Source organism: Anarhichas minor, unplaced genomic scaffold (genome assembly GCF_050575085.1).
Source record: "Anarhichas minor isolate MPS153535 unplaced genomic scaffold, ASM5057508v1 ptg000016l, whole genome shotgun sequence".
Lineage (NCBI taxonomy): Eukaryota > Metazoa > Chordata > Actinopteri > Perciformes > Anarhichadidae > Anarhichas > Anarhichas minor.
This window is the reverse complement of record NW_027466462.1, coordinates 5089936-5106060: the sequence shown is the minus strand read 5'-3', so window position 1 is coordinate 5106060 and position 16125 is coordinate 5089936. Positions and strand designations below refer to the sequence as shown.

At 44.4% G+C, this 16125-nt stretch overlaps 1 protein-coding gene across 1 annotated transcript in view; it reads right to left on the bottom strand.

Annotated features, from left to right (window-relative positions):
* The window catches only part of stim2b (stromal interaction molecule 2b), a 31078-nt gene extending 15951 nt beyond the window's left edge, over window positions 1-15127 (bottom strand). The window contains exon 1 of the mRNA XM_076092694.1: window positions 13535-15127. Within this exon, the coding sequence (XP_075948809.1) occupies window positions 13535-13667 (133 nt within the window). The 5' untranslated portion in view covers window positions 13668-15127. The remainder of the gene's footprint in view (window positions 1-13534) is intronic.
* Between the last annotated feature and the right edge of the window lie 998 nt (window positions 15128-16125).

Sequence of the window (16125 nt, the reverse complement as noted above, 5' to 3'; positions counted from 1 at the left end):
GCCACTTTGAGGGAATACTTTGAGAGTTAAATAAGAGGATTGATACCACTTCCGCGTATGTACGGTAAATATGAAGCTGGAGCCAGCAGCTGGTTAGCTTAGCTTAGCTTAGCATAAAGACTGGAAACAGCTAGCCTGGCTCTGTCCATATGTTGAGAAAATGGCCAGCAGCACTTCTAAAGCTCAGACTAGCTGTTCAGCAGTTTCCAGTCTTTATGCTAGGCTAGGTTAAATACTACAAAAAAGCCCATAAGCATGTACAGTTTAGTGACCGTGTGGCATTTTCGATGTCAGATCTGTTTACCGAAACAAGACTTGACACGTTACTTATACAGTTGCCACTTTGGCAATCCGCAGATAAAGCAAAAGGAGACATCTGATTGGACGTGTGCCCGGGCTAAGTTTGGATGAGAGGACACTGGGGTGGATGTCCGTGTCAAAAAGGAGAAACCAGCGTTGGCAAAGGGCGGCATCTGGACTGAGCCTAACATGGATACAGTGCCAGAGGTTGGATAAAACATTTGTTTTTGTGTCACAGTAGTTTGTTTAAAGTGGGTGGGACCACAGTGGCTTTCAAATACACACTTGTTAACATAACGATGCGGTGGCACTGAACTAAATATTTCACTTGTGTTTTGACTAAGCTGCTGCAATTACGGGTCATACTACTTCCTGTGTGCACCAGGCTGCCTGTTTGAGCTCCACCAAAATGTTACATTACCGTAATTCCTCCAAACAACGCGCACTACAAAATTTGTGAAACACAAAACATTGCTGACACTTCATTTTCAACAAACCTCTTTGAGCTAACCGCGCTAGACGACGCTCAATGTGTATCTATCAGTGACAGGAAAGAGTATCAACACGATAAGGCTCTCAGTCAGCCGCATTTCAGCAGTGTCCGTCTGTCTGTCAGCTCAAAAAGCATCCGATACTTGAGAGTTAGATAATGCATTTGCTTAGGTGGGAAGTGCAGTTTACATAGCCTGCTGTTTGCATAGCATGCATATCTATTTGGCTGTTTGCTTATTTAAATAAGCACGAAACTCAAATACTTCACTTGTGTTTTACATACACGCAAACAAACACAGATGGCTGCACATCCTTTTAACTTTCTTTGTTTTGCGGAGACATCAGAATTGATAAAGGCATACTTTTACAAAACACATTTCTATGATGTTGATCTTTTTTTTTTTTCTTTGTCATTTCTTTCTATACTGGTGGCCTAAATCTGTTCTGCATGTGTGCAGAACCCTTCATGAACCAGCTTATCTTCTGAAGCTCGTCGAGGAAACAGCTCATTCGAAGATAAAAGAAGAAAAAGACAAAAAAAAAACGCTGTCATTCACCGACAGTATTTAGGCTGGGCCACCTAGTGTGAGATTCAGAAAGATGACAGCACAAGCCTTTCCTTCCCAGGTGTCCTATTTTTCGAGTATGTTCATAGGGACAGTTGCGAGCACTACAATCAGGAACCATGCGACAGGAAGTGGCCATCGGTGACCCCGAGCATTCCAGGGGGACGCACGCAAAATCAAAACAGCTGTGAGAAGCGGTCCCAAAATTGGAAAGCACTGGGTTATTTTTAACCCGTCAGGATGTAAAAACTCAACAATGGCAGAGGTCTCCCTTACTCTCTCTCACACACGCACACACACACACACACACGCAGATGTTAAGTACCCACGCGCACACACAGCAAGCAGTCGTACCAGTAATTCACATTGCCACAACTCAAAAAAATGCGTGCAAGCTGTCACAGGCAGGTTTTGTTCAAAAGAATCCGATAACAAAAGCGTTTTAGCTGTCAGCTGCAGTCTTTAAAGTGAATCCCAGCACTTCAAAAAAATTATTTTTGCACAATATATGCATGCCGTTAAGACGGCACCGTCTTCATTTTAGCAGAAAAGCTGTTAAGTCGGTGACAGGAGAAGCAGACAAAGAGGAGAGTGTGTCTGATGTGTTTAGGGGGATGTTTTTGGGGGAGTTCCTTGAACCTGATCCCTTGAGACACGTGGACGTGATGTTTATTCAACTGAATCCATACGGCAGACCTAGCTCGCTAACCCCACCGCAGTGTGTGGCGTGTTCAAAATGTTAGAGAACGACGTCCTCACGAAGGTTTGATGGGGTAATATGATAGAAGTGACAGTACGGGTGTGTATTCTGATCACAGAGCTGTATTTTATATTACCTTAAGTGTTTCTCTGTGCTATAGACCTCAGATAAAAACACACCAATGAGATAAACCATTGCACTGGGCGACACGTACCTTCAATACAACGAACATTCACAATTTATTTTTAGTCAATCCCACATATACACCATCATACTTCTGTAAATACCCACTAAAACACTGCTTCTTCTTACCCGCAAACTGCTCAAGATGTCCTCGGCTATTTCCTGCCACACACACACACACACACACACACACACACACACACACACACACACACACACACACACACACACACACACACACACACACACACACACACACACACACACACACACACACACACACACACACACACACACACACACACACACACACACAGTCTCCCTCTCTTTCTCGAGTGCAGACACAGATGTCACGGCAAAGACACCGAACACGCACACCTTGCCCACACACATACGGCGCCTACTCACACACACTAAGATGGCAGTACAGGTGGCGGCGGACTCGACTCGCAGACCAGGATGAAGTCATGCAGGAAGCAGACCGGCGGACATGTCAGCAAACACTCCACATACTAAAAACGGATGAGAGTGAGCTCACTTACACACAGAGGAGTGTCTTCGTATTTCAGCCTCCTGACAGTAACCATATCTCAGACAATGTGCTATAGTAGCCGGCTTTCTCTTGTCCCGTGCAGGCTAGTCAAAGTTTAAAGTCGACTCCAGGACTGGGGACTCTTGCTTTGCTCAGGGACACTTCGGCAACGCAGCCACTCAACCTTTTTTGACTTCATGACTCCTCGACCCCGACGTAACAACTGGGGCTAAAGGTTGAGGCGACCTCCTGCTTGGATGTCAAACACAATATATTACCACGCCGTGTCATGCCGTGTCAGCGACTCATCAGATCCGCTGTCACCGTGCCAAACTCCTCTCAGCTTTCACGCATTTACGATGTACGCGCGCTTACCATATGTGATAAGTGAGATGTTAAGTGCATTCTTAGAAATTCCTGCTTTTCATTGATGCTATCAGCAGCCATAAGTTAGTTACAGCCTTTGCTCCAGGGCCAACCAACAAGTCTGACCGCATCTTGTGACACGTCTGAGTGTCTTGTAAATGAAGCAAAGAAAAAATCCTAATTGCGTGGCATTCAATACACTAATTAGGGAGGGGGAGGAGGGGGGATGTGATGTCAATGTGTACCAGACTTGTGCCCTGTCACCAGCGCCCATATGCCAGTGTCATAAATCAAGCTGACAGGTCAGTATTAAAGCAAGTAAATAAAGCTTCTGGAGAGTCTACCATTTCAGCTCATCAGCAGCCATTAATAAGACACAAATATCATTAGCCGCCTACAAATGCCACCAGCTAGTGCAGAGCGTTAAGAGAGAGGGAGAGAGAGAGAGAGAGAGAGAGAGAGAGAGAGAGAGAGAGAGAGAGAGAGAGGTGTGTACCGGTGAGCTGTCTAACTCCCTAGGGGCATGTCAGAAGAATGTGGAACTGCAAACACAAAAAGCAGTGCGCTACACACACGGAAAAAAAAGACATCCATCCATCTATCGTCCATATTTCCTGAGAGCCACCTACACAGAGGCAGAGTCCCCATTCCAGACAAAACAAAGTCTTGCAAAACCTCACGACGGACTAAGCTCCAGACGTTCAACATGTCTCGACTAAACCCTGAACCGTATTATCCATGTCGCAATCCGCCGAGTGTTGGAAACAATTGATTATGCAAACAATACAGTCGGAGGTGCAGCTGGATCCGCTCTGGCAACAGCCGTATTAGGAAGGCAACTAGTGGGGATTTTCAGGGCGTGAATAAAAAAAAAGGTCTGACTCATTCATTTAGGCTCCACGGCCCTTTAAAGTCTTGCTGCATCTTTATTGCGATGACCGGACACTGTAGAGTTTGGGACAACCTTTCTACGGGTGGTTTCCTGCTTTGTTTGCACTGCATCTGCCCTAAACAAATAAAAGCCTTCTACTTCCCTGTCATGTATTCAATCGGGGATAGGTATCTCTGTGTCTTTGATCTGTTTGAACACAGTCATTTCCACTTAAACAGGGTGTTCCTCACCCATCTAAACCACCTTAACGGGCATCAGTAATCCTCTGCTTAGGCCACAGCTTAAAAAGCGGGGAGGGGGGGGGGACAAATAGAGCAAAACGTGTGGAGGCCCACCAAAGTCTGATCTAAAAAATGTCCAGAAAAGGAGACGTTCTTTGCGCCCGGGCGTCCCAGGAATGTTTGAATAACAGCACCGAACACGAGATGTATGTGGCCGGCCCGGGGAAGAGAAGCGGGAGGAGAGAGGATGAAAAGACAAGCGGAGCGCTCGTTTAATTAGCTCGCTCGGCCGCCGACATGCCCCGCTGGATGGGAGGTTAATAGATTGAATGTCTATGGAAAGCGAGACGGGGAGCAAGAGGGCCGAGATCACATGCTAGACTTTAAAAAGTTAACAATGAACAATGAAAAGCATGATGAGGACTTAACATGCATTGGCCACGTAGTAATGGGATCCAATGTTCTTGCACAACTCATGAACATCAGTGATTACGAGGCAAAGTAAAAACGTTTTAGTCTGCAGCCTCGATATCCCCGACTGGGATTAAGTGTTCCTCGTCTCTGTCATTGCCTCGGGACAAGACAGCTGAGGGTTGAGACTTTCCCACTGGACTTCTGAGAAGCATCTCTTTAAGGGATTGGTACCCTGTGTTCCCTGACCTCAACACTAATTGGTTAAACAAAAACAAAATGGAGAAGAGAGTAACACAAAATTGGACCCAGATGTGTATGGAAGCACATAAAAGCTGGAATCATTTGATACCGTTGAATTCATGGCATTGAAATATTTTATTTTGAAAAGCACCTCAATTTGAATCCATTTTGTTCGAATAATGTTCGAGTTGTTTGAGTCTCTCCTCTGGCCGATTTCAACATGCATTTGTTGTTCACAATGTAGCGTTATCGGAAAAATGTTATATCATCCCAAGGATGATGGTACGCCGTTACTCTTGAGCCCTGATGAGCCCAGTCCCTATTGTACCGTACAAAAGTATGGTACCGATCTGATTTTATAGCATCGACTTGGTACTAGAGCTTAGATCGGGAACAAAACATCAACTTTCCCTTTCACAACGCTCTGGAGAAATGTTTGGATCACATGAGTCAAAACAATCCTCCGCTGCCAACAATGGAATCTCATCCTAGAAAAAGTATAACAGGCTTCTTTTCACTACTAAAGCCTGTTTGTAACCAGCACCGACAACGTTATCTTCACTTCATCTGCATCTTTTCTGTGTGGAGAGCTGCTCTGGTCTACATAAGTAAAATGAAGCCTGCCTGAATACCCCACAGTCTGTGAAACGCTGCGCCGCTGCAGAATGAATATAGGACAAACACTTATCACACTTATCACAGCTGTGCAGAAATATAGCCTGCTGGGTTTTAACAGAATGGACAGACAAAAAAAACAAGAAAAAAAAAAAAAAAAACAGCGCAGCATTCAAATTTGTATTTAGATTTGAATGTCAACATCATTAATGAGGCTTAAAATTCGTACTGCCCTAAATTAGATGTTGTATAACATTTCCGGAAATTGCCGTTAAACCTGATCGAACTCGAGCCCGGGGGGGATTTTGAATGAAAGCTCTACTTGGTACCCAAGTATCAGTTCCAAATAGCTTACAGTACGAAGCATCGTATTACAAGTACATTGTCGTAAAAGAAAGCGGAAAATTACGGAGGAGACGAGCAGTAAAAGAAACTAAATATTGCACACTGCTCTTGCTTGGTGTATGATTTGTGCACGGTCAGATTTAAAACGGCATTAATGTGAAGGAGCAGCCTGTTCAAACTTTCACTGCTAACTTTAAACCTAATAGGTTTGTCAAAACCAGCCAGTGTCGGTGTGCTCAGCGGGCACTAAGCGATCAATTGGTTTTGTACACTTCCGTAAGTGTGTTGGCATGGGAATGTCTCGGTCTAACGATTTGTAGCAGACAGCAGCTTTGGCTCTCTGCCAGCTTCCCGTGTATGTCTTTTACCTTCCTGCGTGACAGGATTCTGATGGGTTGTGGGGTTGTTTTGTTTTTAACTTGGTGCTCCTAAATATGGACGCCAGCATGGAAGCTAAGAATAAGTGCCACGCTTCAGACAATAGCAAAGTCGATCCGCGGAGTCCAAATCTGGAGAAAGGAAAGCAGCCGAGTTTACTCGAGTGATGCAATACCCATGCAGAGGATTAACAGTGGCAGTGAGGTACTTCTAAAAAGGGTTACCAACTGCCTGCATCTCACGTCAAAACAAGCTACTGAAAGCTACGGCCTCTGATGTGAAACACTGCAGAAACAAAATCATGTTCCTCGGGTTCCTCGACCATTTACAGGCCTTTGACCTTTGGGAAGCAGGAGGAGAAAGCGAATGAAAGTAATTCTGTTGCTACCAGGTCCTTTGATGTGTAATACAAACTGGGCCCATTTTGGAGCAGATCAAGGGGAGGCCAAGTAGCTCCTGAGAACCCAGCTGTTGGGTCCGGACATGCTACTGTTAGCAGCGCTGAGACGGATTAGCAGTCAACTCAGCACCACACCCCCAACCAAGACAAGGGGGGGGCGAAGCAATTCAACTGCTGTTTGTTTGATCAATGAAAAACGACCCTGGTAACTATATAAGAGAACTTATATATAACCATGTAGGGGAAGCGGAAAGAAGCTGTGAAACTTCTGACGGAAAGAAAAGCACATAGTCAACGCTTCCTTATGGTTTCTTCATTGAATCGCATTGGCTTCCGAGTCTCCTTGTCCTGTTTGGTCTCTACTTGTATATTAGCTTGTTATGAGCACAGAGTGTTGGTGGACACGGACTTGAGAGGGGACAGCATACCTTAGAAATCCACACTGCTCTTTGCCCCTCGTGCCCAGGCCACCCTCATCACATGCCCTCCGCCGAGGGAAAGTCCCTGAAATCAGAGGGGACGGCTCCTCACGTCCAATATCCAACTTTGAATCCCGCTCAAATATATATATAGAGCCTTTTGCCTATAATCAAACGTGTTCCACAGGTAACCTCACACTGAAAAACAAAGATATCGGATTAAACCTTCGTGGGGTAAATCTACCCAAGCTCACAACAAGTAACCTTTTCAGTGCTCCAGTAACGAGTGATTAGCCGGGAAATAACATGCAAAGCGAGAAAGCCACAGAGGCAATTTTAGGCTTCTGTGAAGGGCATGGCGTTGGCTTCTTCCTGTGTTAAGGTGGCGAGTATTATGGTATTAGCTGTGACCCCTATCCGCCTTTTATTCTGCGTTTTTTACGGATGCAACTAACAGGGATTGTTGCAATAAATCCATTTATTGTGAAGTCTATAACAGTGTTTCCCAAAGTTTCATTTGGGGACTCACTTTTAAAAGTATATTATTGAAAACGGATACACATGTACCGTATAAATGTATTTAGGCATTTAGTTAACCGCCTCTTGTTTGTTTTTTCCTCTCAGCATAACTTTCAATATTGAAAATGAAAAGTAGTCCATTCTTGCACATGACGAGCTAAAAATTAGCAAATGTTTAGCATTTTTCCACCAAAAATGACTTAAACGATGATCAAAATTGTTGAAAATTAATTTTCTGTCAGCCTACTAACCGCTTCAGCACCACTGTGTTTGTACCCGACAACATTAAACTAACATATCACTATGTGTTTTTGTGCTTTTTACTGCCTATTGGCATGTAGTGTTGCGAGCTTGTGTGCATCCATTACAAAGGGCTTAACCAGCCAAGCTCACATGCGTTGCCAGCTTGGGGGATCAACACCTTTAAGTGAGGCGGAGCGGGACAACAATAGTCCCCTCTGGGCTGGTTGAGGGCAGACGGCTCCGCTACTGTAGAACACTCACAGCAGGAAACACTGTACAGCTGAGCACAGTGACCTACATCTCCTACTCAGGCGCTTTCTGCATGAATCAGCTTACTGGCTGCTCGTGTTTGCCTACGAAGCAATGAATTATCTCAAACATACCGGTGTGTGACAGTGAGTTAAAAAAATGATGTGACTGGCTCCTCATAATCATCAATTTGGAGTTAGGTAGGTAATATGTCTTTGGCGATATTGAAAAAGAAATTGAAAATAAAAGAACAATAGCCACTCAATGGGGATTAGCGACTTAACAATGCCTCCATTCCAGGGAATCGGGTCATTGATTGACTCAGCGCTTGTTAAGAGTTTAAATCCGATCTCTGCTCTCCGGCATGGCCGGTGACCGCCGGCACTGAAGGGTAAACCATTAAACAAAGCCCCATTATCTCCCAAGTGAGTCCGGTTGAAAGTGGGACTGGCCCGACGCCGCGGTGAAGGATCTCGATAATGATGAGGAACCCGCCGTGTCAGTGTCGGCCGCACAAAAAAAAAAAGGGAGCGCAATGGAAAATGCATGCGGAAAACTTCACCGGTGGCTTTATAAATACTCCCGGGGTCTGCTCCGTTTGGTGACGGGACTCATTAGGTCGGATCACAGCCCTAAAGCCCCCTGATTGAGACGGAAGACAGCTGTCCCAATTCTGGGGGAAGTCAACAGGGCAACTGAATGGCGTCAGTGCGGCGATGCGTCGCCGGCCTTTCATTTTGAGGTCATTATCGCCGGCAGGCGCAAGGCTTGGAGGGGATCATGCGCTCGGTTGTGTGTGTGCGCGAGTGTGAGTATCTGTATGTCTGTCTCACATGCTACTGGACACATCAGCCTGATTCTTCGACTATATGCTCGAGGACCTTTCGTGGTTGCGGTGATTCACAATTTTTAAAAAACCTATTTTATTGGCCAGTCCGTTGCATGCACACTCCTCACTCCTCTTATCTTATGATCAACTAAAGTCAGGCACGATACAAGATGAATAAAGCACCCATGTGTGCTCCGCGCCGCCATCTTGAGAGTAAGGGAGCCAGGAGGGACAATTGAGAGAGATTCAACTCTTCTTTCTTTTGGGAGGGGACAGTGGGACAAACCTGGCAGAGATCTGCACTCGACTGAGTGCACTTTTCAGCTCTGGGAAATTGATATGGCAAACATTTGACTATGTACCTATCGAGCAGAGCAATCATTTGTGTTTGTGGCCACCCGAATGACAGTAGCGCCAATATTCACTCTGCTTTCAGCTCAGTCTTTTCCCATCAGCTTCGTTTAGATGTAAGAAGAGCTCTCAGCAATGGTTAAGTTCTGGTCTTCTTTTTTTTGTGTTTGGCTCATGAGGAACTCCTCAGAACAGTCTGTTCTAGTCAGAGAAAGGAAACGGCTTTGCCTGTTGAGCTGAACACCACAGAACCGGGACATTACGACTCGCTCCACGTTCGCTCCGACACTCTATCACAATTAGCCCCAAGAGTGAACCCAAAACTCTCTCTGAAGCCTGGCTTTCCTCAAGCGAATGTGTTACTGGGACAGAACACGGGACAGCCAGCCAGCAGCAACGGAAGTATCGCAAAATTCAAATTCATGTGCTCCCCGCAGTACTTAAGCAAGCACTGGCGAGATAGGCAAATGTTGAACCTCCTTTCCAAACAAATCCCTGTATTAATGCAGTCACTTTGCTCTGAGATAGCCACCGGTCGCCTCTGATTTTGCTATATAAACAAAGCAATATCCAGCAAACTGTCCCCAAACATGACAGATCATGTCGTCGTACGTGACAAGTAGAGTGTGAGAGAGATCTGCTCGTGTTTGCTTTACTGCTTTTGAGTCCGGGCGATTTAACCTAGAACAGGACAGTTTGTGCGTCTGTAAATTATGTAGAGCTTTCGCTAAACGGGGGCCCTGTTTCTGAGAAAACTATCACGCAGCAGAGCAGATTACTTGAGAACTGGATGTTCCTCGCAGACAGAGAGGAAGGGCTTTGTTTGTTGAAACGCCAAACGAGCTAAATACGCCATTAAATCGGGGGAAGACCACGTTCACGTCGCCACTCAACCATCCCCTTCACGAATGAATCGTTCTCTTCTTGCTTTGGTCCCATGTTTTGCTCGAACACCATCTTCTTCCTTAAGGTTTATAGAGATGATCGATGATTCCTATTGTTTACATTTACTCTGAATTTTGGCGCATGAAAAAAAAAGAAAAAAAGAAACTGCAGCTACAAGATGATACTCTCCAAAAAGGATGAATCTTACGCCATATTGTCCATATTTACATTGAACATTTTACATTCACATGTCTACACTTTGCAGACCGTGTAAGATATTCTGACAAAGGTGCTCAAATGTGACAAATTGCACACTTATTTAATCGTCCTCTGCTTTAGATCTGAAACCAAAGCCCAGCTTCTCTAAAATTCTGGCCTGGTCTTTTGAAGATCCTCAATCACATGGAGCTGCCCGACCCACCAAATGTTAAACCTAATCCGCCCCCACCACCACCACCCAGCCTTCACCCCCTCACCACGCACAGCATGCAAAATGGCAGCTTTGAACCCTAAACTGCTTCAATAACAACAACCTCTTCTCTAAACCTCAATTACCAGGGCAAGAAACATATTACACGTTACTAATGAATGTTGCGTGACAATCACAGGCACAAACTGTACGTGTGCAAATATACCTGCAGGCGAAATGAATAATTCCCAAAGAAGAGCATCACTCGGCAGTGCAACCCACTTTCTGAATGTGCAAACATCTTTGAGCAAGTGTTATCAGTCACAGATGATGATGAGTAATATCGTTAAAGCCGCACTATACAAGGGAAAATGCTACTTGCTAAAATGCTAAGCTACAGCAACATCAGCACAAGAGAGATAAAGTCTCAGTAATGTCTGTTGTACAGCAACAGTTACCTAAAGTTAGCTTCCATAAGCTAGTAATTATACCAGACCAACTAAGGTTGCAGCAACAAGGGTATTGAATTTAGCAATGTTGCGTTTTATTCCCTGTGAATTAAACTTTTAATTTGTAAAAGGAACAATGTGTCTCTCAAAAGTCACAGTCTTGCTTTCAAGCTTTGAAACTGACCTGTTTTAAAGTAAAATTGTTAGAAATATATCACACATTAAAACCAAGATTAAGTAGCATTTACGTAGCAACACAAACATAATTCAAGATCACTTAGGCAGCAATTAATCTATCAAGTCAACTCCGCATAAACAGGGGCTACACGAATACACACGTACATAAACACACACACACACACAGAGACATATACTTTCTCATGCCTGACGCCAAGATCAGTGAAAAGGGCAGCCGACCTTTCCACGCAGCCAGCTGGGAAACACTGCGGTCATGTTAACCGACACTGTGTTAAATCACCACTATCCCTGCATCCACTGCACTTCATTGTTCACGGGGAGACGTCGTCCCACGGCCCATTTTTCTACACCGTCATCAGGCTGTTGTCGTGTTAAAAGGGCGTGTTAAGTGTGCTTTTTATTGTCCTTAATAATCAATATATTGTATATCCCCTGGTTTATTTCTAGGAGCTGCCTTTACACTTGTAAAAACAGGCAGCCACGAATGCTTAACAGCTGTCCCGGGACGAGGTTTATTACTTAACCGACGGGCATCAGGGGTTGATGTGTTAGATGAACACAAATAGATGAGTCTTGTAAGCCTCCAGTTACAAGGCTTTGTGTGCGTGTGCGTCTTAAATTGCCACACCTTTTCCGTCAGTGTCAACACGCAGGGATCATTTAGTCTGCACACAGCCCGGAGTGCACATGACTCAAACAATACACTTGAAGTTAGCATTTCAAATGTTGCTTCAACGTGGAGTTACATAAGCAAAGCGAAAGCTAATATTTGCATGAGCGACACCTTGCGTGACTCATGCGGGACAATCTGCCTGTAAGGCTTTAGTGAGCGGAGGACAGTTTAGGATCATTTGGGGGGTAGATGTTTCACGCTTTTTGGTCGCCGGCGTCAGCGTGTGGAGTTTGATCAGATGTCATGGAGATGGTTCAGTTGCCATCAAATGACCATAAGCATGGAATTTCAATCCCATGATAACAGTCTGGTCGTATATGGAGGGGAGGTCAGAAGCAATGTTTCTATTCAAGAAGGGGTCAACTGTATCATCTCCATGACTCCACTTAATTTCACCCTCTGATGTAGGTCACGACATGCGGCTGGAAGTGTTCCAGATAACAGACCTCAGTTTGAAAGGAATAGTTTTCGGTGGAATTGCACATATTCGCGCATCAGATCAGAAGATCTCATGCGAACCTGCAGCCGGTTGGCTCATAGCTTAGCATAAAGACTGGAAACTAAAATGTTCCGACCAGTGCGTCTAATGCTCATTGCATGTAACAGAATATATCTGGTTTCTTCAATTCGTACAAAAAAAACAAAAAGGGTAGAAACACCAATTCCCCCAAATGTCGAGCTATTCCTTTGAATCCTCCTTTGCGTCATTAAGCGAGAGAAGAGTCCTAACAAACTGCCGAGTGCATATAAACAAGTTAAACAGCTTTAAACAATTCTCCGCAGGATTGTCAAAAATAGTTTAGGAAAGATATGAAAATATTTACATGAATGTCCGCTCCAGTTGCATATCCACCAGTTATTACAGACGCCTTGAGCGTTGTTTGACCTTAGTCAACTATCAATTACGCCGTATATGTGAGAAGGACTGAGGCCGCCTCTGAGAGGATGAAACCGAGCGGTTTTACGTGTCGACTGAAAGCAGAACCTCAAAGAAGATGAAAAGGAACTAATCCAGATTTACAATGAATTTAAAATAAAGCCTGGTATCTGATTCAGTCAGGTGGGTTTAAAGTAGCCTCGCACCGAAAACACGCCAGCAGGAATCTAAAGGTATCAATGTAGAAGTAAAACTATGGATTAAACAGTTAAACGTATATGTCACCACTATCAATGTATACACACATGTCTGTTTTATCTGTGGTGGCCCTCCGGCAATGCTCAACAAAACACCTGCTAAGTCACCAGAGAACATTTAGATGGGCTTCCTGTATTAGAAGGAACCGGTCATTACAAATTGCATGCTACTTCCTGCACTGCATGTGTGTGTATTTCCATATTATTTATAGTTGTACATGTTTACCCTCCGCAGCATCCCCGGTGACACATGAAGGGCACGATTACCGTAAATACCCTAAAGTGAGGACGCATCCTGAATTCCTGTCATGTCATGCGTTTCCTCGGTAATGCACAGAGGAGGGAGAGGAGGGAGAGAGAGAGGAAAAAAAAAAAAGAAAAGGTGAATGCATCACTATCCATTAAGCCCCTGCGCAGGTCATTCCTCGGCTTTCCCTGAGAAAGCCCCAGGGTGCACGAAGAAGAGGAGGAAGAGGAGGGGTAACACTGTACATGGACACACTTGTATATATACGACATGGAGTGCGCTTACCTGTGGGGGCTACATTTGCAGCATCAGACGCGTGGTTGGGTAGATCATTCGAGTAAGTGCACTCCGAGCCCAGTACCGCATAGATGACGAGTCCACGTAGCAAAACATTCAATACCTTGTGGATGTAACTCATGGTGGAAAAAAAAAAAATTTAAAAAAAGGAGGTGAAGAGCTAGTAATTCGTATCCGTGGGACCGGGAGTGGGGATGACTGGGGCAAATCCCGTGGGGTGGGGGGAAAAAATGGAAAACACGGCAATAGCCAGTCGATAAATAAATAAATAAAGAGTCTTTTTTTTTTTTTTAAGCAGGATAAAATATGGGGTGTCAGAAGAAAAAGAGACACCTGGAAATGCACCAATTTAAAAAGAGAAAAAATCCCCGCAGTAGACTAAGAGCTAATAACAGGAGATTACCGTCACAGAAGAGTATAAAATACCCACTAAATAATAGTTCATCGTGGGTCAGAGACGAGCCAAACTACTTTGAAACGAGACCCCCTTCCAAAAAAATAAAAACACTAATATCCTCTAATGGGTTTACTGGCTGTGTCGGAGGGGTGACTGCTGCAAGCTACGACAAGCCAGTCCCCCATGTCTAATTCTACCAATTTAATATATATATATATTATATATATATATATATAATATATGAGCTTATAATAAAAGACCGCGTAGTGAACACTGACGCCGAAGGAGAGAAGCACATGCAGTCTCGTCTGGAGGAATTCCCTGTCCAAAACAAACCACGCGACAGGAGCTTCTTCTTTTTTCCTTTCTCTACCGTGGATATCCGTGGGCTAGAAATAAATACCAAGTGCTGTATTAAAATCCTTACGTAGGCCTGTGAGTTGGAAGAAAACAGTCTCTGTACTTCCACGTACAGTACACAAACACCGGGGACAGCCTCAGCATATTGGACTCGCAGCGTCTCATAGGTCCGCCTCTTCACACGAAAGTAGCAAATCCCATCGCATCAGAAAAACACGCTCGCTTCTTCGTCCTCCGTTTCCCCTAATCCTTCTCCCGGCCCGTGTCGACCGCGCGCGACATCCGCCTACTTGTCTAAATGAAGTTTTTTTTTTTTTTTGGTTTTTTTTTAAGTCAGCTCCTCGCGGCTCGGCGTGATACCGTATCACCCTCCTGTCATAGCGGCTGCTCGCCGGGCCGACGCAGACCAAGGAGGCGAAGCCGAGGAGCGAGGGCGGAAGTCAGTATGCAGACTGATTTGACATCAGGACCGGGGAGGGAGGGAGGAAGGGAGGGGGCAGACGTTTACCTTTAATTTTGGTTTTAATTTGCAACTACTGCTGCGTGCAAGGCATGAGGGGAAGCATTTTTATTTATTTATTATTTATTATTATTTTTTAGAGAAATCCAACAGGGCATCACGTCCATGCTACCCGGGTGTTCATGCAGTGTGAACGGGTGACGCAACTCTGGGTGTCTGTGGAGCTCATAGGGATTCTTGAGCTGGAGGAATCCTCCCCACTTGCGTTTTTATTATTATTTTTTGTTCCCGTCATGATGACGCGGAGGATGAGACCCGCTTCATTGTTCTTCACTTCCCTGCTCGAGGGCCACGCAAGTTTTCCTCCCGGCTCCGCGCTCTCATTGGCTGGAGTGTCCCAACATGGCAAAACCTGATTGGCTGATGCAGACATCACGTTGTTGGTTTTTTTTTGGTCATTTTTTGAAGACGCTCAGCGCGGGAAATCTAAGTAAAGTTAAAGGGCAATGCTGGTGTTTATAATACACTATACAACACTATCAAGTGCATCATTAAGTTGTTTATTTTCATTACCAAATGCAATGATAGATGACCAAAAAACAAACATCTAGAGATACAAATCACATCTTTCCATCTTTTACTTTTGTGGCTTTGTTATCTGAGAAAGCAGCTATTTTTAAGATAGGGTTGACAACGTGTAATTTGGGTGTATTTTGATGAATAATAAAAAAATGAGCTTTGTAAATAAAAAGAAAAGCCTTCTGTGGACAGGTGTTGTATTTAGTTTTTTTTGCGACAATCACTAACTCAATGTAAAATAAATGAGTATAATTATAATTGGACCCAACACAACTTTTTGGAAAAAGAAAAAAGGATGGGTGGATGGGATGGGATGACTGTTAAGATTTCTTCAAAGGAACGTTCATTTCAGGGGAAAAGACGTTCTGGGTGCCAAAACCTCTCATTACTGTAGAGCTCACTTATTTACATTCAGGTCTGCAAGCCATTCTGGGCTCAAGCGCTTCTCTACAAGAAACAGAAAGAACTGTTCTAACTGTACAGGAACGCGTAAAAACCACGAGATCAGTCAAAATAGAAATTCAGTAGCAACCCAACATTCTTACTGTATCCTCATTAACTTTTGCTTTGCACCTACTGAGGGTTGGTGGTCGGCCATACGTCTCAGAAACATTCTAGTCTCTGTGCTGTGCTTGTTTAGCATCCGTGTTATGTTGTTGCATATTGAATTACATTGACTTTGACTGACACGTGCTTCTGAGAAAGAACTAAAAGACATGAACTTGAACTGTGCATGTTTAGGGCGCACTGGAGGGGAAGTGTTTCCACATAGTCCTGTTCAAA